General features: G+C 36.7%; 1 protein-coding gene across 4 annotated transcripts in view; it reads left to right on the top strand.

Moving 5' to 3' along the window:
• The window catches only part of COMMD10 (COMM domain containing 10), a 130099-nt gene that overhangs the window by 40277 nt on the left and 66072 nt on the right, over positions 1–23750 (top strand). The window contains exon 6 of one of the 4 annotated variants that reach the window (XR_011736441.1): positions 7077–7118. The exons of 2 other annotated variants lie outside the window; for them this stretch is intronic. Coding sequence is in view for 1 of the 2 variants with exons in the window: in XM_071802125.1 (XP_071658226.1) it covers positions 461–571 (111 nt within the window). In the remaining variant the exon portion in view is untranslated. Of the gene's footprint in view, positions 1–460; positions 1320–7076; positions 7119–23750 lie in introns of those variants that run through there. One more of the 4 variants, XM_071802125.1, reaches the window with a different exon arrangement.

The following is a 23750-nucleotide window of genomic DNA, read 5'->3' on the forward strand; positions in this document are numbered from 1 at the left end:
TGTTTTAACCTGTTAACTGATACACCTCGTAATTCTGCAATGCTTTCTGTAGATACTAATTTTAATACAGTGCTAATCCTCTGTGGAAAAAGCTGTGGAAGATTTTGATTTTGTATGGCTTTGCCTCTCCTGTTTGCAAGTGACAAACTGCAATATTCTTTACCAGACTCTGCTAAAATTGCACGTTGCCTCTATGTCAGTGTGACGAGCTGTGTACCTAGTTACACCTACACCCGCGTTGATGTGTGTGTGACACAGGAGTGACCATAAAGCTGTGGTCCATGACTGGCTCAGCGCAGCTTTGCAGAGGTCTGCAGGCATTAGGGTGGTGTGCTGAGCCATTCCTGGGATGCACAGTCCCAGGGGTTCCAGATGTGCTTCTGCAGCGGATCACGTATGAGCGATGTTGTGGATGTGGTTTCCCTTCCAGGCACAGCCAAAGCGCTTTTCTTTCTTTCAGTCCCCTGCAAACGCGCGCAGGAGAGGGGTGAAGGAGAGCGGAGAAGCTGGACGGCTTGCTGGGGAAAGTGAAGTGGTGGGTGGCTGTATTTTTGCGGCATTGCTGTCTTGAGTGCCCGTGGTTGTGTTTTAAACCTGTTAGAAGATGAAGGTTTGCAAAACCAAAATGTACAAGCCGATTATTAGACTGAATTCACATTTAGTTTTTCATAAGGTGTAAAGAACAGTAAAGTGCTTGTAAAATGTCATATTGTTATAGTTAATAAACTGATAAAGTTTATACAAAGCATATTATATAATACAAAATATTAACTATTGTCAGGCTAATCCTGGAAGAAGGGTTTTGCTGGGATACTTTATCTTTTTCACAGTGGTATTCTGCCAGTGGAAGGGACTTCTCAAATTCCACGTGAAACTGCATCCTAACCTACAGTGTTCACGGGTGATAAAGTACATTGTGCATGTTACAGAACACAGCAGGAATAACAACACTGTTGCCTTTCTCACTTATTTTGTAAAAAAATTATGCTTTGTTTAAAAGAAAAAAATGATGCCCTGAAATATTCTACTGTTTGCTTTTAATATGTGCCTCCCTCTCCTTGGTGTCTTCTCTGTTTTGTTGATTCAATTCTTAGATTAGACTTATGAAAAGTTTTGGAAATGCAAAATTAACCCTTTATCATAATGAAACACATTCTTTATATTGAAGTAGGGATCTGGGTATTTTTGTTTTCTCTGTCTCTTAAAGACAAAGCAGACCTTTTAGATGTCACAACGTAGTAGCAGGCAATTGTGAATTAGTAATGGAATTACATTTTTAAAAATAATGCAATTTTTAATAAAATCTGTTGGAATTCTGACATACTGTTTTCAATATTATTTCTATTTGTAAATTGTTAAAAGCTTTACATCAAAAGTGGATTCTTTAATCTGAAACAGACTAATGCACTTGGAGGTAAAATGTTAGCGAAATGCCATACCACAATTGACAATAAGTTCAGGAACAGAGCCCAAGCACTGTCTACTGGGAAGCAGAATGTCTTAATTCTAGTTCTTGTGAACAAAGGGGAACAAGGATATTCATAATGTGTGTTGTAACAGTTGACGCATCTGAACTATTCTTACTCTGTCAGAAACTCTGAAGTAATAAATAAGTATGTCCAAGACATGGCAAATTTCTCAAAGTAAGAAATCCACATATGCTTCTGTTTTTAATTTTGTGCTGTAACCATTTTGAATGTCTGGACTGTATTACTCCATTTTACGTGTCTATATTTTACTTTAGGGAATACAAATGTGGCACACAACAGACTGGTGGGTGACTGGGTTTTGACAATTACAATATTTATGGCACAGTTAAAAACAGCATAAGTGAAACTTCAGATCTACATCTTGGTATGTCTATATTTTCTCAAATAAGGTTTTTCAGAAGCAGAGAATCTGGAGAAGCGGCGGAAGAGGTGGATAGAGGCTGGAGCAGGGCTGGTTCTAGAATCTCTGGAGCTCTCTCCTTGCTTTTTCTCTTAGCTGCTTTCACAAGAGCCATTTGTACGTATGTCAGTGTGGCAAACATGCAGGAGATGTTTAAGAGCTTCTTGTGGTGTAGGAGTTCTGGTGCTTTCTGATGGAAATGAACTACTGGGCATAACTTTTACAGCAGAGGTAACCAAGTACATAATCCTGTTTTTCAGGTCTTCGGATACCAAATATATTAATTATGATTTAAATAATTTATTATATACACTTTCATCAGGATATCAAGGCTACAGAAAATATTTATAGTGAAGAAGCATTCCATATGTAATGGGAATCTTTTTTGCATTGTTATTAGTCTTATATTCTTGGTTTGGTCATTTCCATGTTTGCCAATGCCCTGTGGCCAAATTTGATACCTAGCACATTCCACATATTTTCAGTTACTGGAGTGATCAGTTTTCTGTATTTCTGCCAGTATTTTTTTTAACCTCATTTTCTGATAGATAGTTTGCTTGTTGAAAGCAAAAAGCTTGTGTATGTTACTTTTTTTTTTTTTAATTAGTTTTTTTAATGCTCAAGGAATTAATTCACTCCTTGTGCTCCATCAACCCACCGGTCTGGTTTATTAAATTACCTGCATGATACCCATGACCTTGGAAAAGTCATAAAAGTTTCAAATGCCCTCTGCTGTTCTCCCATGTCACTTTAAAGAAGTGTCCGTGGGGTAAATGGCAGGAAACAGAAAGAAATAAGCTAAGCGACATGGATATATATATATATTTTTTTAATCTCCTTGGTGTTATATTTAGTTTAGAAGTCTTCATTTGTATTTAGAGAAGCCAGATTTTGAAATTCAAATACCTGTGTAACCTGAATTCTATGTTTGGAACACTGGCTTTCGTAATTGAGATGTACGTTCATTTCCAGACCGTATTTTGGCCCTTTTGCAGAAATCAGATAAATAAAGCTTCCTCAATGCAACAATATTGTCGTACAAAATCCAAATACATTTGTGGAGGTGGTGTAATAGCTGTCTGTTGAGGAATGCTGTTTTACTTTGTCCTGAAATATATTTTTAATTGGTGTTCAGAGGGAGTAAGCCCTATTTTCACAAACTGAATATTTGGAAACAGGATACGTGGTTGAAAGGAATGAACAATGTGGTTGATGGTCAGCTAAATTCTGGTGAAATTTAGCATTTTTGGGGGGCCAAAGGAATATTTTTTAACATATACTTGAATTACCAGGGAACCATCCAATGTGGAGGGAAGTCAGAGCAGAATTTGTGTGCACAATGGATATACCCAAATATAACTTCCCTTGCCTCTAAAATCATGTGAGTAGGCCACTGAGCAGCATAACTGCTTGCAGTACTGGCTCGAAAGAAAAACAGTTGTCTCTCGTTTGCCACTTCACCGCAGCCTCTTCTTTTTAGCTGCATTTAAAGAACGTGTTAAAATCAAGTGAAGTGCATTACTGGAGGACACACACAGAGACTTTCTTTCCTTAATCAAATACTACAGCTTAACAGCAAAGGCTGCATAGAAGATTTTAGAATGACACCTTTTCAAATTATGACCACCAGACTTTCTACACCTTGGTGGTTGTTTTTTGTTTGTGGTTTTTTTTTTTTGTGTGGTTTTCTTTTTGTTTGTTTGTTTGTTTTTGTTTTGTTTTGTTTTTGTAGTAGTGGTAATGTAAAAGTTTAAGGAACATTTCCACCTGGAACTGTGTGTTCCTGATGAACTCCCATGCTCCCATAGCAATTTTAGTAACCACACGCTGTTTTACTGGAAGAGTGACTTGAGGATATTGCCTGATCTCTCTCTACCTCCCATGGTAAACCTTCTGTTTGTTTTGTGAATTTAGTAGTCAGAGGTGTATTATAAAACTTACTTAATGACACTTCACAGCCAGTAAGACTGCCAAACTGCTATACAACTTTCCTTTTTACTTCATTAAACAAGATGGAGGAACAGATCACAACAATTATTTTCTATCCTAATGCCTCATATTGAGTGAAACATTTAAGTCTAAAAATAGGTAAGTATCATAAAATAAAAGGCTTAAATGGGGGAAGGGATACCTTTACAGCTCCAAATGAGTCTGAAGAGAGGAAAAAGTGCAGAAAGACCCAAGTCAAGAAAATTGAGCCTTTTCAAATTAGTGAAGCATGAGTTGGAGAGGGGAGAGAAGAGGTTAAGCTATGTTTATCGTAGTAGGTTATATTAGAAATAAAATGTAGGTGTTTTTTTCCCAGCAAAACCACACTAGAAGAACAAACTACAATGATGTGTTTCTGCTTTCTCTAGTGGCAACAATTAAACTGTAGTCACGCTTAAAATAGTCTGTGTGCTGTTTTGCAGAGAACATTACTGTCTCATAAGTCCTTTAATAACTGGCTGACCGACCTGCATCTTTGATGCTTTAAGGTTAAGGGACCAGTAGTCTGATACTCCTTCTCATGTACTAAAATTACTTGCAATGTAAATTGTTTTCTTGTGATTATGGAGTTTGTGATTTTATCTGTGTCTTCTGGTTTTCAAGAATTTTAAATGCAAAAAAGGAAGCATATTTCCTCCTTTCTCTCTGCCTTCTCTCCAACATCAATAAAAAAAAAGAAATAAAGAAGAAAATTCACCTGTAATAGTGGTTTGACACGTGGTATCTTATTAGTTAAAAGGCAAATAGACTCAATGTTTGTATTGCCCTAGATTCATTTTTTTTTTCTGCAAGCAGCAAATCAGACAAAAAAGTTCAAGAAAAGGAGGTGAAGGGTGGGCAGGGAAAGAGTAAATGTGCTCTGTGTGCAAACCATTGTATCCATGGAAAACTCTCCTGTGGCCTTAGAAGAAACCTACAAGTCAGTAAGAATAAAACTTGATCTCCACAGTGCATGGTTGCAAATCTTTGTGTGTATATGGGTTTGAAAAATGTGACTCTTACAGAAAATAATTTTGAACTATTGTCCTGGCTTCTTACTACTCCTTTATTTGTGTTTTTGTTATTTTAACTTGCTTATCCGTGTAAATTTAGTCGTTGTCAGGTTCGGTTATGTCATTTTTATAAAATAATGTTAGCTTTGAAAATGTGACATCTTCCTGTCTGAGATTTTTCTCCCTTCATAAATCTTACCCTGACTTCATAAATCTTGCCCTGAATGCGTTACGAGTTAAACTTAGTTTTCTGACACAAATCTGAAATATTGAAAGTACTAAATTGAAAATGCTGAAATTGGGCTTTGTGTAGCAAGCTGAGCTACAATTTGATAAGTAATTGATTTCTCCAGTTTGTCATGGAATTAATCTAGGAGGAGACTATTGGGAATTCCCCTCTGCTGTACTTGGGGATTCACCCTGTATGATTTATCAGGATCCACAGAGGTCATCTCAGTGAGCAATTGGTTAATGTAATTAGTTAAGTAGACATGAATTCAGCTTCTGCATTAGCACTAACGAAAACGCAGAGAGGCTGATTATATTCTCCTGTTGCAACAAGAAATAACAGGAGAATTTTTATTGTAATTTTGAAGAAAATGTCGAGTTGGATGCAAAAAATCATTACTGTTACAATGATAAAGATATTACTGATACTGACTCCTTGTTTGGGGCAAATTCTGTAAAGCATGCAGGTATGCGTATACCACGTGTGCTGGCTGACCTAGTGATAGTGGAGTACTCATGCAGCACCCCAGTGCTGCAGTGGGTACAGTGGTAGTGGACAATGACAGTGCAGAGCAAAATGGAGCAAGATTTTTTAATAGAAGATGAACTATGAGCATTCTCATGTTAAAATGCTGGATGACATTTGGATAACATCTGACTTAGTCTGGTAACTTAGGTTTTTAGAGCTGCCAAATAGTCATGTTTCTTAAGAAAATTAAAAGAAAACCCAAATCAAACAAAACCAGAAACAAAAGCAAAACCAACCAAACAAAAACCCCCTGCAGAACCAAACCCACCACTAAACTTATGAACTTCTGGATTATTTTTATTTACTTGCTTCAGGAGATTTAAAAAAAAAAAAAAAAAATCAATCACTCCCACTTGTGCAGCAGAAAAGAAACCTATTTAAACAAATGTGTGGAGAGCTAGTAATAAGGGTTGGCAGTGCTCCTTTAAAAGATGCACAGTACGGTCTGCTAATTGACTTGAGATATCAGACTGAAAATGTTAAGCTTTCTAAACAGGACTTTTATTATCCCATTATCTTGATTCTTAATTAAACTCTAAATTGGGGGTTGTTTTAAGTGCCACTAAGGGTTTTAAAAAGTATAAGCTGATACCCTATTAACATTCCTGTGGTAGTTCACAGTTCTGGTAGCACCAAGGCCATGTTGTGGAACCCCATTCATTACTGAATGCCAACTTTTTAGCTTGTAAGACGTTAAAAACACTCTACCACCTTCCTTCATCATAAACTTCAAATGCATCCATTGTGCATGTTTTGTAAGTGTCTTGGCTTTAATTAACTCAGCCTGCAGGAGGGAAGGAATTGTAAGGTAAGAGGAACAAATATACAAATGGTTCCTCACAGTTGCCAGATTTTACTGTGAGTACTAAGACTGGCTTTTGCATTAAGTTACAGAATAATCATGAAGCAAAGCTTAAAATGAAAGAAAAAAGTTTGTCTTCATGTTCAGCTGTAATCGACTTAATCTCTCTTACGAATTGTTACGCTAAACTCGAAGTACTTCATGTTTTTACAAGATAGGAGTAAGTTTTCTTTTACAATTTGCTGGAATAGTAGAGCATAGAAGTACTTTAAAAAGAAAACAAAAAACACACACAAAAAGCCAAACAAACAAAAACGCACACAAAAAACACTAAAAAAAAAAAACAACCAGCAAACCCCTGAGGCACAGTTGAATATTGAGGACTAAGGTAACATTTACATCTTTGGCCTCTTACTTCCATTTGGATTTGGAGACATTTCCAAAAAACTATCAGAGAATCCGACAACATATTGCTCTAGTTTGAGGTTTGTGTATGGAGCAAGTTTACCATGACTTGTTTGCAACAAACAGCCCCATGTGAGCAGATGTACTGTCAGAGACCAGTGCAATACTGCATTAAGTGCTTGTAGTGCTGCAAGCTCCAATGTTTTTAACACAAATTTTTCAATTTGCCTTTCTCTCCCAGGTTTCATGTGAGAAGCTTAGGTTTCGTTTCTTCTAAAGAGGGGTGAGTTCTTTACTGAACTGAGACTTAAGTGCTGCTCCTTGCTGTCCAAAAGGACAGACTTCACCATGGTTACCAGATAGAAATATGAGAACTTGTGTACTTATTTGCAGTGTTTCTTTAGAATGTCGACAGCCACATTGCAGTTACTGGATTACTCATAAGGAGTAATTCTTTGTTGGAAAATAGTGAATCTTCTCTTGTATGATGAAAACGGTGGGTAAAAAAAAGGCCTGTAAAATTCAGGTCAGGATTTATTCCAACTTTTAAAAAACTGAAGCTTTCACATCAGAGATTCTGTTTGCATGTTATCTCTGATTCTCTTCAAGGAAGAACAAGGTTGTTAGGAGGTGTTTATAAAGTATGTCAATAAATGTTTGATGATTTGAGCATTGTGATGTCTGGAAGTTGGATAAAATACTGAAACGCATCTGGACAGCTACTCAGTCTTTTGTGCAGGTCTAGCATGGGTTAATATAACTATCTTAGTTTTAATTTACGATATGAAGTTATCATATTTTAACATGCATATAATCTACATATGAAAATCTGGTCCACTGGGATAATGGAGTATTTTAAAAAGAAATACATTTACCGTAATTTGTTAAGATAGTGTTGAAAAAATAGCCCCCAAACCCATTCCTTGGGTGAAAAAAAAAAATAAAAATCACACAATATTAGTGTTTTTTTAAAAGTGAAAAGGAAAAAAAAAAAGAATGCAAATGTTTGCATCCAGCTATGGATACATGCTGCGTGTAGCCTTAAGAGTTTCTTCTGCTTTCTTATATTATGAGTTTAAATAGGTTAAATCTTGTCAAGTGTAAAACTATGTTTTAGATCTAAGGGCCTTCTTAGATACTCTAAATTTGAGCTGCTCATGGGAAATACTGAACAATACATAAAGAAAACTGCATGTACAACCCATTCGCTTCAGTGCAGCTAATTATTTGCAGATACAGGGAGCAGTTTTAGGCTGTAGAACTGGTATTCACGCTCACCCTTTTGTGCAGCAGAGGACTGTCAGCTGTTTCATTAATGTCTGTTTCAGCCAGGCATTTGTTCTCCTTGCTTGAGCCATTACTGTCACTAACCTACAGGTGGTAAAGTAGTAGAAAATGAACTTTATCATCTAGAGCCACTAAATGTGGGAAGGAGAGAATGTTGCATTTAAAATGCTCTGGTTTAAACTATGTTCAGCACAATTAAATTTGGTTTCTAGTCAGAGTGTAAGGCTTCAGCACACAGAATATAAAACTGTCTCCAGAAAAAAAAAAAAGATATATGAAGCAAAGCAGGTTTAGCAACACACCTAAGCTTCTTATCTCTCTGTCCGCCTTTCACAAATGCATACAGTTGTGGCCTATGTACTTCTTCCAATTACTTTAACAATTTTCTAAATGCCCGTAAGCATTGGCTGCAAATGAAAAAATTATTCTCTCACAGTGTGTCCAGTTGAAATGCAGCTACAGGTTCATCAGTTTTTTCATATTGTAGCATATTCTACAGTATTTCAACTTAATTAGTTTCAGAACTCTGTTTAAAAGAGCACAGCTATATTTTATGTCCATTAAAGCTTTCACATTGCTTTGAAGTTTTCACAGCATCTGAAAAATGGGAAAGGAAGTGCTTCCTGACATTTTGCAACAAAAATAAAATATTTGAAGTATTTTATAAGCTCCATAATGACAAGAGAAAGGGTGCTTTTGCTAGTTGTTTCAGTTTCATGTGTGCTTTTTAGGATTATAAATTTGGCTTCCACAATACTTGCATTAACAGTGAACAATAAAAAACTTTTCTCAAATACAGCAAGACCATCCAGTCTTCAATACAAAACTGATTAAGTTTTATGATGTTCTTATTGTCCATCTTAATCTAGCTCAGCTTCCTATAAATGATGTATTTGTTGGAATTTAATTCCATACAGTGTTTTTGTAGCAGCTTAAACATGATTTTGGTGTTGTTGTTTTGTTTTGTTTTGTTTTTGTCTGTTTGTTTTTCATCTAAGGAACAGCTTGGTGCTTCTAGTCAAATTTCATTACTTCCAAGGTAAATTTTGTATTAAGTGTTTGGAGGAAAGTTCATTGTGGTGTTTACATTTTCATACGGAAGTATCCTAGGGGGGGGATTCCCTTTTCAGTAGCATCCAGAAAGTAGGGGGTGTTGAATGTGTTTGTTTTGTATTATTGTCTGTCTTGTGCAATATGCCTTTGTGCTGAGGTATTTATTAGCTGTCATCTGCACCATGGGTTATGGTTTAGGATTGCTGGTCTGGATGCTGTTTGCAACGCACTGTTGATCTCTGTTCTCTGCTCCCTCACAAGTGCCCTGCAAGTCTGGACATCAGAGGGACAGTCCTAGTCAGATCTTGTAGGATGCATCGTGCTGTCCAGTGAGCTGCCTCGTCCCAGTGAGGTTTCTTTACTGGTGCTTCTTGTGGTTTGGGGGTTGCCCTGGAGGCTTATTCTGGCTGGTGGTGTTCTTGTGCTTTGAGCTAGTGCTGCTTGCACCAGCTTTCCTGCTCCTGGGATGAGTCGCCTTCCTTTTATATTCCATCTTGGGAAGGAGTATTGGAAAGGAAGGGCAGCATTACTGTGTGTTATACCTCAGGCTAAATATTGAACCATGATCTTTGCAGTAATTGAGACTTCAGCTCTACCACAGGTAGTCATGTTGGTCTTGCAGAAAAAGGACAGAATGGATTTTTTATGGTTATGTGGTGCGCTGAAGTTATTGGAAGATTCCTTTGGGTAGAATAGCAGGAGAGCATGGCACTTAGCTGTGCATTTCTACTGCTTGTAAAAAGCTATCATTTTTTCTGTGCCAGAGCTTCATCCAAAAGTAAGGAATGTATTTGAGTATTGAAGTGGTACGTATACATGAGGGTGTACAAGATCAGAGACGTACAGTAAGGCACTGAAATTTGAAAATCAGAGTGGAGATGTATGCTGTAGACAGTGTCTCTCAACTTCTTGCTGGTGTACTTAAAGCTGTGTTTTGGACAGAACAAATTGCATCTAGAAAAGGAAGGCTGTCATCTTGGGATACCCATTTTTAGGGAACTAGTCTGGATTGTCCTTTACATAGCCACTAGTAGTTGGTGGATGTTAACAACTCGGACATTGTTGACAGATATTGCGATCAGATAAAGCTGTCTTGCGGTTGCACAGTTCTCATGTCCCTGGGAGACTGAGGCGTGTGGAAGAAACCATCAGAGGGTAGAGCTCACTCCATGTCTCACTCTGCAGATCCATACTGTGGTTTAAACCATTGTAAAAGCCTAGCTGGATTTCCACAGAGCAAACAACTCAGATAGGCTATGTTTTTATCCCTGTGCTTCTTCTGCTTTTTCTTCTTGTGGAAATACTAGTTTTAAAAAACATATTCTCATGTATTAGTATCTTTGTCTTCTATTCACAAATGCCACAAATGACTGATATTCTCTTGAAATTTAAAGTGAAAGGTACACAAAGAAGTATTACATTTTTAATGTCACATATGATTTACAAGTTTACTGTATTGTTTTGACCGTTTTCCTCAGTCTTATTATTTTTTAAAAGACTGTGCCATTAAAATAAAGACTATTTTCTTGATCTGTTTCAAAACTAACGAGCAAACCCTACAATGGGAAAATAACATACTGACTTTTTGTGGCTCTTACACCAGAAAGAATATGTCCCCCAGGTCAGCAGCAAGAAGGAGAATTACAGTGAAACAGGAAAAAAGTGGTGTTTCTGTTTTTAAAGGTAATTTTAAAGTGGTGAGTTTTAGAAAAAACATGTTCATTTAAATTATCATTGGATCTTATTCATTTGTTGTCATGGAGTCCTTCATAATGTTGGTTAGCGAATCATGTAAATTCAATAATCATATAATTCTTGTTAAATGAGTGATTTTTAGAGAACCAGTGAAACTACTGGTTCCCACTAAGATTACTGTATACTTCAAAAGAAGACTGAATATTTTTAAGTTGAGAACTCCGTTTAGCCTATGAGGACAAATTGCCCAGTGGAAGGTCATTGCCAAAGACACCTCATATGCCAGTTATAGATGAAGGGCTGTGTGCCCGCAGAGTTGAAAAGGAGTCCAGCACGTATGCTGCTCAGTCTAATTATAACATTACAGATGGCCATTACATAAGGAATGCCTCCAAATCAATACCATCCATGCAGAGAGACTTCTAAGTATACCTGATCCTGAAAGAGTGGCAGCTTGCTGTTTCTCTCCAGGAATGTAGCTCTCGAAGCAGCAAGGTGCACCTTCCCTTCCGAGTTACCTTCTCTTTCATACCAGCTCAGTATTTACAGTCATTTTGCTCTCCCTGATCACAATGCTACCCTCCTTACTATGTTTTTCTTTCTACTCTATGCATGCAGCCCTGGACTGCATATTAGATGGAGATGGTTACATTTTCTTTAAAATGAATGGCATATGCCATGCTTAGGGTCTTTTCATTAGAAGTGAGAGTATGGTGATGCAGAAACTGATTTTAGCATAATGGGAGTAAACCTAACTATCAAGGGAATCACATACAGAAGGCAGTGTTTTCACAAGCTGAATTTGGCTTCAAGTGCCTATGAAAACTGGCACTGAATTTTCAGTAACAGCAGTAATTAGAATCACTGTGTTAGCACAATATCTGCACATGTAAGCTCTTGCAAACTGGAAGGAAAAGTACTTCCGAACTGGTCATATGATCAGTATAACCGTGGTTGAAACTGAGGGGAAGAGGGGGGGTTTGTGAGGGACACGGAAATTACGCAATTTAACTCAAGTTTAGGACTAATAAAGGATTAGGTACTAAATGTATCTATCCTGTTATATTTTCATACTGAATAAAAATGCCTCCTCATTCCTAGGTAGAGATCTCATCGCCTTTCCTACCTGCTACGGACATAACCTAAGGCCAGTGCTAGTCTCCCCTGGATTTCTGGCTGTGGATCTTTCATAAGATACGGCTTTTCCTAGCATAATGCCCTTCCTTAGGATAATGTGCAACTTTTGGGTAGGACACAGTGTTTTGACAGTCCGTTGCCTCTGTGTTTGAAGTGAACAGCTGCCATGCTAGGCTAGTAATGGTAGGTTACAAAGCAGATTGAAGGTAACTCACTCTATTCAGGTGTCACTGCTTTTAAGCACTCTATTTATTTGTCTTCAAATGGGAAAAACCCTTCAAAGGGAAAAAAGCTTTTTAAAAAAATGCATTAGCTTTTTAGCATTCATATCCTAAAATTTATTATTGGTATGATATGGATTTTATGTTTGTGTTTAATGACATGTTACATGAAAAAGTTATGTATTTTTTGCCAGTTGAAATCTTTTCCTAAGTTGCCCAGGATGCCAGGAGATTGCTTACATTAAATAGTGTGGTTAGGGTGGTTGACTAGATGATTTAGTTTGTTCTACAATGCATCACGGAACAGATGTTAGTTTATTACCAGCTTTCTATGGGATTACAATATAAGGATGAGGAGAAAAAACTAGATTTGGCAGACTGGTTAATTATGCAGAACAGAATGATCTATAAAGTTGCTGTCTGGTGCTGCTGTATTGGGATATATTGCAGATGTTAAAAATACTCTAGGTTTTTGTTTAAGGGAGAGCCTGACCAAACTGCTTCTACATCTTCTGGTACACTAGTGGTTATGTCAGAAAACCTGAGTGTTTTAGCTGTTGGGCTAGAGTCCCTGAGCTGAGGAATACCTCAGAACAAGTGGGTTTTATAGGGAAATGCGTGCAAATAGTCTTGTGCTTCTGTACTATACATTGGAAAAGAGAAAACTTGAAAGGAGTGACAGTCAAAAATGTGGCATCTGAGCCCAGAATATTGGTAAGGCACCGGCTTGTGGAAAAAAGGACTGCTGGGATCTTCTGACGTTCAACAACAGTAGTATTGTGCATAACCAAATAAAAATGCCTCTCAGTTCTGTGACATTTCTTACCCCTATTGCAGCTCATTAAACTGTTCAGGGTGTTGTTCACCTGGTGACAAGGGCTTCCAGTTCCCAGCTCTGCTTGTTAATATCCACTTCTTACATGCCAGTGTTGTCTATAGCTTTGGAGTTTTTCTCCTTTGGTTTTCTTACATTCCTGATTTGTTTATAGGAAGCACTCTCATTGCCTCTCAGCCTTCGTTTTACTAGGATAATTAAATCAGGCATTGTTAGTTCGCTGTTTGTACCATCCTTTCTTTGCTTTCCTGGTTATTCTCATAGCTTTTCTCTGCACATGCTTCAGATTAAATCATGGGGTTTCTTTAGGACAGGTGACCAGAAATGTGCAGAGTTCCAGTTGAGGTCTTACCAGTCTCTTGTAAAATGACATTAATATGTCCTCACTTTTACTGAAAATGCCTCCCTTGATACAACCGGATTGCAATTCCGTTTTTTGCAGCTGTATCTCTCTAATAGTTTGTATTCATCCTGATTAATATATCCAAGTCATTCTCCTCCTCTGTTATTTCCAGCTGCTGATCCTCCAGCCTACAGTAGAATTTCTTCGTGTTCCCAGAGTGCTTGACCTTGACTTTGTGCCAGTCCGTTTTGTCATTACTATCACTTTGGTCCTCAAAAGCTATTCAGTTCTTGCAATGTGATGCTCTGATCTTCCTCTCTATTAATAGTAGTTACTTTTTTTTTTTTTTTAATCAGCGTCAAACGTCTTTATTGTGATCCAATTTTTTGTCCCATTTTTGCTGCAAAGTCAGTTTTCAGAATGGTTTGTAAGGAATTCCACTCCTAGTCTCATTGTGGTCCAATAGTTTCCTTCCACATTGTAGCCTCACTTTTTCTTAGTAAAGCCATTGCTCTTTTGCATTCAATTTGTCTTTTTCTGTCTTAATTGCTAGTATCGATACAGTCTAGTATTGTAGGACTTACTGAAGTATCTGTATTTTAGACATAAATTTCAGTGATTTAAAATCTTAGTTACCGCCACATGATAGGAGCTTATCATGGGCTATCCACTTCTGGATGTGACCATATGTAAATCCAGCCTTTTTATTTGAGTGAGAACCTGTCCATTACAACACATGACTTAATGAAAATGCCGAATGAAGAATATAAGGTTCTTCAGTGTCGAAAGAACCATTAGCAACTCTAAGCAGTCTGTCTGAATTTCTGATGAACTTTTCTGAATGTAAACTATGTTTATTTAAAAGCTTGTCTAGGCCTTTTTATAAGGTCTTTATTTATACGACTGTCTAGGCCTACTTTTCAAGAATGTGTTAGGCAAGTAATTTGTAACCCTTGTGATACTTCATCTTTGGATTCTAAAAATTAATGTATAGACGCAGAACTACATTGAATTTTGCTTGATGCTTGCTGCATGCTGCGAGAAAGAGCCAGAGGATTTTATAAAAGTTTTTGTGATATCCTACTAAGTTTCTCTCTTTATGATGGAAAAGAATTTCAAGGATATTACAAAAAATTCCAGTAATCTTCCTCAAACAGGCTAGCCACAGGGTTACAGAACATCTTAATCAAATGCAGTAATCAAACCTGTGTTTCTTCTACAGAAACACACTCTTGCAAATCTGCTGGAAAAGGTCTGTAGTGGTGTGTGCCTTCCTTAACCAACGTGATTGTTAGACATAAATCCTACCTGTGTCAATCTTACTAGCCTTCATCTTGATAGTACCTGACTGTCTCCTTTGTATTTAAAAATAGAAATGACAGTCTCTCTACTTCTGCCTTTTTAGCTTGATTAATTCATAGCTGAAAGTGTGAGACACTTGAGGGAAAAGCTAAATTGAAGGGTTGAGACTCTTGTTCTGAATGTGGTTAAGATCCATTGTTCTTCCAGGAGCGATCGCTGCTGTCTTTTGTCAAAGTCACGTGAAAGTCTTCATTTCAGTGCTTTTTATTGTTTGACAGTTTTGCTGGTGCAGAGGAGCTGCTGTGGGGACAGAGCAGTGGGGAGGGAAGGGGCCCCTCCAGCAGCTGGTGCCATGGGAGGCTCAGGCTTGTGCTCGAAATACAGCAAAACCTACACCAGACCAATGGCTGGTGGCCTTCCTGCCATTTAGGCTTTTTAGGCCCAATTATATATGAACTGGATTTTTGTTAACATGTTCACAGTTGTTTTTCACAGCAATGATTTACATAATTCAAGGAGGAGGTCAGGTGTGTGTGATACAGTGTGTTTTTGTTCTATCACGGGTAAGGGTGGGGTGAAAGGTTGCTGGTTATGGATGGCTGTGAGTGATTTTCTACTGTTTCAGTGTTCAGTGGCACTGCTACCATCGACAACAGAAATTGGTGAGATAGGAGTTGTGCTAAGTAAGAAGACTTGGATTTTGTTAGGACTGAATACTGTTTAAGGGGCAAAGGAGTAGAGCTTCTTAGGGGCATGAGAATACATCTTCCTTCCAAATGCTGTATAGATCCTGTCCAAAGAAAATAAAGTGCATGCTTTGTCTCGTGATTCCTCACTGGAAATAACACTTCTAATTACTCCTTCTCTGGCTCTGGTCAACTTTTTGTAATTTCTTCACTTGATATAGTAAATGTTTTTTAAGGTTCTATAGTTGGTTTTTTTTGTATGTTTTTATGTGATAATATTAGGAGCAGCTTATGATCAAAGAGATAAGACAGATAAGCTGTTGATAAATTTAACATAAAAGTGATTAGTATTTTGAATTCTCTAGATTGTAAAAAAAGTAATGCAGGGCTTTGTATTTTTTGGTAACTAAAGCTATTTTAAAAGATGTATTTTCACCTTGATACCGTCAGAGGGTGCAAATGCAGTATGGGGAGCCTAAGGTCTTTGTGGAGCTCAGAGGGGCATGGAGGGAAGTGTTCAGAAACAGGATAGTTCTGAGAGAGAAATGCTACAAAAATTCATATATATCACTCCAAGCTATATATATACATTTATAATATATAAATACATTCCTCCCCTCCCTCAAGCAAATATGCTGTATCCTTGTGATATCAGCAGGTTTTTAAGTAGCTGTGTATCCCTGTACCTCTGTATTGAGAATTCTTCTAGTCAGCCGGGGTAAGCTGTGATGCTTCAGTGATGTGTTAGCAATTATGAAATGCAGTCTGAAGAGGGAGAAGATAAAAGAAGAGAACTTGTACATTTTCTCATGGGAGAGAGGACCCAGAACACAATGGGGAAGGCATTACAGTGATGCCAAACAAACTTCTGGGGCATTCAAGCTCAATTTAACCTCCACTATTAACCCTGCTTTTGTGAAAATACTCTCAAGTGTGGCAGGGAGTGAACTTGGCCAACCGTATCTTCAGAGAAGTTTCTTTTAGCCACTGGAATTGAATGTTAATAGAATAATTTGGAAATCTACTCAACCTGAAATTTCATTTAATAGAAAAAATGCAGAACTATAATATGACTTAGACTGAAAATGTTTGTTTTTATAAACTTTTGCAGATGCCACACCTTAATAACCCTCTCAGAGTGGTGTATCTAAGCCTCATATGTCTAGGCTTCAGACTGTCATAGGCATTTAAGAAATAGGGTGGTCCTGCCCTACAGAAATTCCCCTGTGTTGTCAGAAACAAGAGATAAAAAAGGGATTTTATTGAAACCATATTATCAGTGAATTGTCTCTGTCCTTTATAGGCATAGAGAGCCTTTTTTATTATTATTTCAAAAACACAGGAAGCTGATGCACAAAGATGTACATATGGGCTTCTTTTGGGGGTATTTTTTGTTTGTTTATTTTGGGTTTGGGATAAGAGATTTTGTTGTTGTTGTTATGATGTGCTTGAAGGCGACTTTTAAAAAAATTAATATTATTATTCAGATATGCTTGACCAACAAGAGCATAGTTCATCCCATTTGGCAGTTACTGCTGTAGAAGTGACTGTATATCCCTTTTTAATACAGTAGTGTCTTGAATCCTGTTAAGTTACACCTTCATCATAAAACAGAATGAAGGAGAGTTGTGGGTAATGAAGAAAAAGGAAAAGGAAGAGAGCTTGGGAGAAAAAGGGATCAATGCGTAGAAGATAAGGTTATCTCATGAGTAGGAGTAAAACGGGTGTGCAGAACTGCAGGATTTACTTCTACTCAGCCCCCATGTGCTTTGGAAGAACCTAACTCAATGGGTAGCTTGCAAAATTCAGGGAGTTAGTTTGTGCATGTAAGAAATATGAGAGGTATTTTAATTCTCCTGAAAGCTTGTGACTGCAGAACACAACTAACTTCTTGTTACCATTGTGAAAAATTTATACTGTTGTAACTCAGGAGAGGAGGCCAATTGTGTTTTTTTTCCATGAGATAAAGAACTAGTTGGAAAACCTAACTGCTATCACTATTCATGTAGCTAAGGATGATTGAATTATGTTTCTTTCTACTCCTCAACAGACAGCAGAGCATAGCATTTAAAATATTGACCATAACTATATTCATAAAATCCACCAAAAAAAGCAGTACAGTGTGTACTTACATTTTTATTCTTCATTTGGCAGGTCATTGGGTCTGTATTGTCCTTGGTCTTATTTTCCAATCACCATTGTAATTGATATTTAGTATATTCTTTATGTAAATATTTGCTAAAGAGAAATACATTTCAGTGAAATTGCTGAAATATAGCATTAAAAGACGGGAGACTTAAAAAGCTACAATTATAACGTACTTGTATGTTTTTTGAATTAATGTAAATTTAATTTACTGTAAATCTAATACGCAGATAAAAGAAGTTCCCGCTTATACAAAAGAGTTAATAAGAATCAGTCTAGCACCAATGTATTCATTTTTAGAGAAGTATTATAGGTACACTTTGTGTATGCATTCTGGGCTGACCATATGTCTCAAGTGTTCATTAGTACTTTAGATATTTAAACACTTGGTACTTGTAGACACTGTTAGACATTCCTATATAAACATCCTCCTTATAAATGTAAATGGAAGAAAAAAGACTAGCTTCCAAGTTGCTCACTAAATTATTGAAATTAATCTAGTTATGTGTTACTTGCTGATCCTACAATGTACTGTAGAGTTCGTGCCGTGATTACTGTCTGCTATTCGGTTGCTGCTGCTGACAGTGATGTAATTTCATCTTTCTGTCAGAGAATCAGATGCAACTACTCATTTTAATTGAGTTCAATGCTTGTTATAGCTGAAAAGAGCTCCCAGTTTGATTCAAGGGAAGTATCTACTTTTTAAGGTTTTATTTTAATTCACAAAAGTTCATGTGTTAGTTGCTAGAGGACTGAGTTATCCTGAGCCAAATTACACTGGTGAGGTATGTTTTCTTCATGCAGCAGTTAGAAGCTCATGTCTTCTTACTCATGATTTCCAGAAGTACTGCTCCAGTCTTATTGTTTCCTTGCTACTGTCTTTTATTGAAATATTACTTTAAGAAAATCTACCTGGAAGATTTGCTTTAAACTTTCAATATTTCAGAAAAGACTTCCAAATTTTAAAAGTTGTCTTGTGTTATTCTGAATAAGACAAATATCTTTATGCATTTCCTGTATGTGACATTGGAAGAAGAGAAAAAAAAAATTGTTTCTTTTTCATTGTTGTTGTTTCTGACTACAAAAATATTGATAAATTATCTTTTGGAGAGCATGGGCTTTTTGTTCTTAATTGCTTCTCCAGATATGTAGCTCTACAGTCAAAAGAGAGTCTAGGCTCAAGGATAATAGACTGGTTGTCAACAGATGTGACTAGCCTGAAGGTGAAAGAGACTTATCATTTAAAATGAATGAATAGAAACTGATTTGTCCTGTGTTTTGTGGTCTCATCTGTTACATTTGTTACAGCATTATATGTATTTATTATAGCACATTAGCAAATGTTTCAATAACCAGGTCGATGATGTGTAGGCTTCCCTGCTACTGTCAGTTTTTAAGTTCAGAAAAACAGACTTTTCATTTTGCAGTACTGGACTTCTTTAGTACCTTCTCCTGATCCCCAACAAAAATACAGAAGAAATAAAACTTAATCTTTATAATCGAGATTCATCATTTTCTGTGAACCAATAGGAACAAGACATTATGCTGGGGCAAAATCACTTGTGACACTCAGGGTACTTTTTCACCATCCTAATTTGATCTTTTATAAATGTCAGCAAGACGAAGGAGAAAGTAAAATGCCACATGGAAGATGCACATGCATGAGGAGCTGCTGTAGGTAACAATGACTGCATTTTTTTCACGGTAGATGCTCAAGCCAGAGAGTCCGTGCACTTGTTTGAAGTGCTGCTGCTGTAAGCAGGGAGATTCAGCTGTCATTTTGGTGAATATCTAATTGTGGATTGATGAGGGAGCAGTCTGTGAAATCAGTGCCTGTTTAATAAATGATCCTGACTTAATTACTCATGTAGCATTAAGGCTACAGATTCAAGCACAGAAGTTAGAGGATGTGTCTGCTTATAATTGTCGCTATCCTGCATTCTTTGACTACAGGACAATGCACTGTTTTTTCCTAGCATTTCTCTCTTTTGTTGTAGAAGCTGCATAGTGAGTGATGCAAAAGGTAGCAGGAAGAAAAATAACAGTCTTGTCACAAAGAAATGTAGTCATTCATTGCCAATTCCTAGAAAAACCTAAATAATTTTTGCCAAAAATCAAGTAAATATAAAAGCAAAGTCTGAGGCAGACACTTGGAAAATTTTAGCCCAGATTTTCTTGTTCTTTTTGGCAGTGTTGCTGAAAGTCTGCTAAAAAACTAAACAAAAATGAAAAATTGTAATTAACTTCTTGTGAGAACCGGGATTGGATAAAGTGATGGAGACATGAGCTATACGTAGCTTTAATGAATGGTATGAAGTCCTACAGGAAGTTGATTTATTATTTTCAGAGGTCAGTAGAGCTAAAGACATTTTTAACAAATTTAGTAATACCTTGGAAGTTTATTTGAAGTTGCATGTAAGACCTTAAATCCTAGTTAGAAAGAATCTTGTGTTACATGTTAGTCCATTCCTTTTGAGTTGACAGTGTTACCTATGTATATGTCGCTGACAATTTCTGTCTTAGTTAATATCTGAATACATCTGTTATAAGAATTTTATTTGTATAGATGGGACTAATTGCTCAGAACTTTCAAAAATCAAACTACCTACTCTCTCCTTCTCTCCAAAAATGTGAATTCAGCGTTTGACGTACAGCTCTGTCTTTTTGGAAACTATCCTTTTTAATATGTTATTTTTTTGCTTGTTTATGCCTTTCTCAAAATTCATAAAATAAAGTCTGCAAGCTAACAAAGAACATAATTTATAGATAATAAATACATTTATAGAACCACCAAACCCTGAGGTGAAAGGTAGGGAAATATAAAATATGACATCAAGATTCTCTATTCTTGATGCAAAAGCCAGCAAGCATCTTGCCCCTTAACTTTTACTTGTTTGAACCTTGTATACATCATAAGGAAAAAGCTCTCTGGAAGAACTTACTGGATACTTCACTAAGGTTTACTGTAATTTGACCAAATACGTACTTTAGAAAGAAAAGCTGTTACTTGCTGGGGACAGCGCATCATGTTCTGCTGATCTAATGCTTTCAAGCTAGTGACTAAATTCATGACACTTCTAAACAGCTTCACAAAAAGTTTCAGAAATATTTCCATCCTGTTTTTACCACTTCAGATATGATTTAGACAAAAAAAACCAAAACCAACCAAACAAAAAAACACAACAAAAAAACCCCCAATACACCACACCCACAAGGCTCCTAGTTTTAAGTTGCAATCATGTTTTATTTTTCTTTTATTTTTAGAATGGCAGGATTTTCAAACAATCTAGTTAGGACATCTTTTACTTTGTTTTCTTTTTCTTTTTTTTTTTTTTTTTTCCCTCTCACACAGAAATAGTGGTAAGTACTAAATAGAATCTCAGGTTGATAAATTGACTTTGTAGAGAAGAGGCTTTAGTTCGCATAGTGATTTGTGAGATGTGGGATTTTTAATGTGGTAGTTGTGGGGTATGCATTTTAAATGCAAGTCTAGAATAGATTTGAAGTTATTAGCTGTAAAATATTGCCTGATTATTAAAACAATTAATAGATGCACACCTATACATATAGTTGCCTTTCATTTGTTTATTTCTTAACTATTTCATCACTCATTTTCATTACTTTTATGGAACAATAAATAACAAAAAAAATATAGCTGAAGTGAGATCTTCCTCTAAAGCTCTCTCTGTGCACATTTTAAGATAACTTAATCTTCGTTCTTGTCCTCCTCACTCTTCTTTCTTGTGATATTTGTTTTGACTATGCCATTTGTTACATCATTTTCAAACAAGACTAAATTTAAAAAATAGTGAAAGATTCTCCCTACAGAATTGAAAACCTCAAAAAATTCTAGATAACATATTGGATAGAACAAAATTAGTGATACCTTTATAATCTGTACGTTGACGTTTTCAGCTGCACTGCCTTTTTTATTTTGGCTTTGAGACCAGTGCTTAGACTGAAGTGTATGACATTATTTATCATAATTTTGCAGTTATATTTCACTTACAGAGATACCCAGAATATAGACTAGCTAACCAAATTCAGTGCCTGTTTATACCGTCAGACCAAAAAAAAAAAAAAAAGTAAACTTTCTTATATAGCTAATGAAATTTGTAGTGATGCCTGACTGCAGTGGTATTATTGGTGTGGCCATACAGCTTCTAAGTGTCTAGAGGCACTGTTTGAGCATCTAAATCACTTAAGAATGGACAAACTGGATGGTAATTTAGACTAAAAATCTCGTAATGACAACAGCCAGATAACAACATAGAAGGATACATTATAGGAGAGAGAGGTAAATACAAGGGAACATCCCTAGGCAGCAGTATTAAAGGAAAGAGAAAAATAGAAGCTGCATAAATGAAGAGGCAGGTCAGCTGCAATACAATTTGTATGGTGATTTTTATAGAAATCCAACCTATATTTTTGGTTTCTAAGTTATAATTGATGCAGTCCATAGTGCTTTCAGTATCTTTGTTTTGTGTAGCTTAACAAAATATTAAGCTTAGGCTTTCTTCATTATTCCTTTGTAGCCTCTTCTTTCAAAGTTAAGATTTTTTCTTTCCATCAGCAGGGACTTCTTTGTTTAGGACAAGATGTTGTATATCGGAAAGATAAAACACTGTGCAAGAAATCTTGAAAGTGCAAGGTAGCTTTCTACTTTCACTCAGTTACAAGTAGAAAATCTTTTAACATTTTTTTTCTTCATCTATACTAACTTCTGTGGCTTGTGTACCATGTAAGGTAAATATCATCTTGAACAAATGCCTAGTTAACACTTGATTTTACAGTAATCTCATGCATTGCACCTTTCTGTATTTGCAAAATGGGCTGCATAAGCTTAGATGATTATTGTGGTTTTCAATTGATCTTGATGTTGGAAAAGTTTGTGAGGAGGACTGTTTCTAGTACTACTTTTTATTGCGTTTTGTTGGAGCATAAACAGAATTTATTGTTCAGGTTTTTTCCTTTGCTGTGTATTTGTGACAGCATGTTTCCTTTTTTAGCTTGTAGTCATTCATTTAATCAAATGTAGCCTTAAATTATGGTATATACGAAAATATATATAAATTTGGAGACAAGGAAGAAGTGTCTCATAATCACTCTTAACTCTTCATAGGGCATGTTAGGAAATAACTTCTGATTTATCAGCCAAATCCTTCATTTATTCAGCAAACAATTGATTGCTGCTTCTTGATGGCTGATCCAGATCTTCATTTGAAATGGGCTGGAAGTGACTGAACTTGATAAACACTCAGATCAATCCATTTTCCACAGGTGGAAGGGGGAAGCTTTGAGCAGGAAGGCTGGACTGCATGATCTCCAGAGGTCCCTTCCCTCTTCACCCACACTGTGACTCGGTGAAGGCTTGTCATACTACCTGCTTAGCTGAGAAAGCGGAAGGACATGCAGAACGGGATCCTGCTCAGTATTACTGGATGCGAGCTTATTCTGCATGACTGCAGAAAGTTTTCAGATGGTTGTTTCTCTAGGTACGGGTGTAGGTGGCTGTAGGCATTTTGGGTGCAATATGTAGTGGGCTGGCCTGAACTGCTGTAGAGATCTTATAGGCAGCAGAGCCGTGACTTTGGGCTGGACATAAAAATCCCTGTGCTGACTGTCCCAGTGGTGCTGGCAGCTGACTGTGTACCCTGCCTTCTCACACTGCTCCCTGTGCACATGGAGAAGGTGGTGGGTAGGAAGGAGTCTCTGGTCTCGCTACCTGTATTTGTCTTTTTGAACTTAAAATGTAAGTGACAGACTGGAAGGCAAAAGCAAATTGATGGAAAGATGCATCGTGCTTAAGCCTTTCCCAGGAGATATTTCTCAACTCTTTACAATTTCCCAGTGGCAGAGATTCTTCAAGTTTCTTGTATATTTTCTATGGGGTAAATCATATATATTGCTGGAAGGAAAATCTTTCCAGCTATGTAGGTATTGACACTAATTCACCCTTACTTGAGATTGGTGTATTTACTGGCTATTACCATGTGAAGTGGCCATGGAGTATATATCTCTTTTGTAACAAACAGTCTTCTGTATATACCAGGATGTGAAGTATATGCCCATGAACATATCTTTTATTCTAAACAAATTATTTTTTTCATTTTTTTTCGTAAATCACATTATCTGAATGTTATTTCATGCTGCTGCTTTTGCCTGAACTCACTTCAGTTTGTCTACAATTGGAGTAAAGTAACTGAAACTG

Source organism: Patagioenas fasciata, chromosome Z (genome assembly GCF_037038585.1).
Source record: "Patagioenas fasciata isolate bPatFas1 chromosome Z, bPatFas1.hap1, whole genome shotgun sequence".
Classification (NCBI taxonomy): domain Eukaryota; kingdom Metazoa; phylum Chordata; class Aves; order Columbiformes; family Columbidae; genus Patagioenas; species Patagioenas fasciata.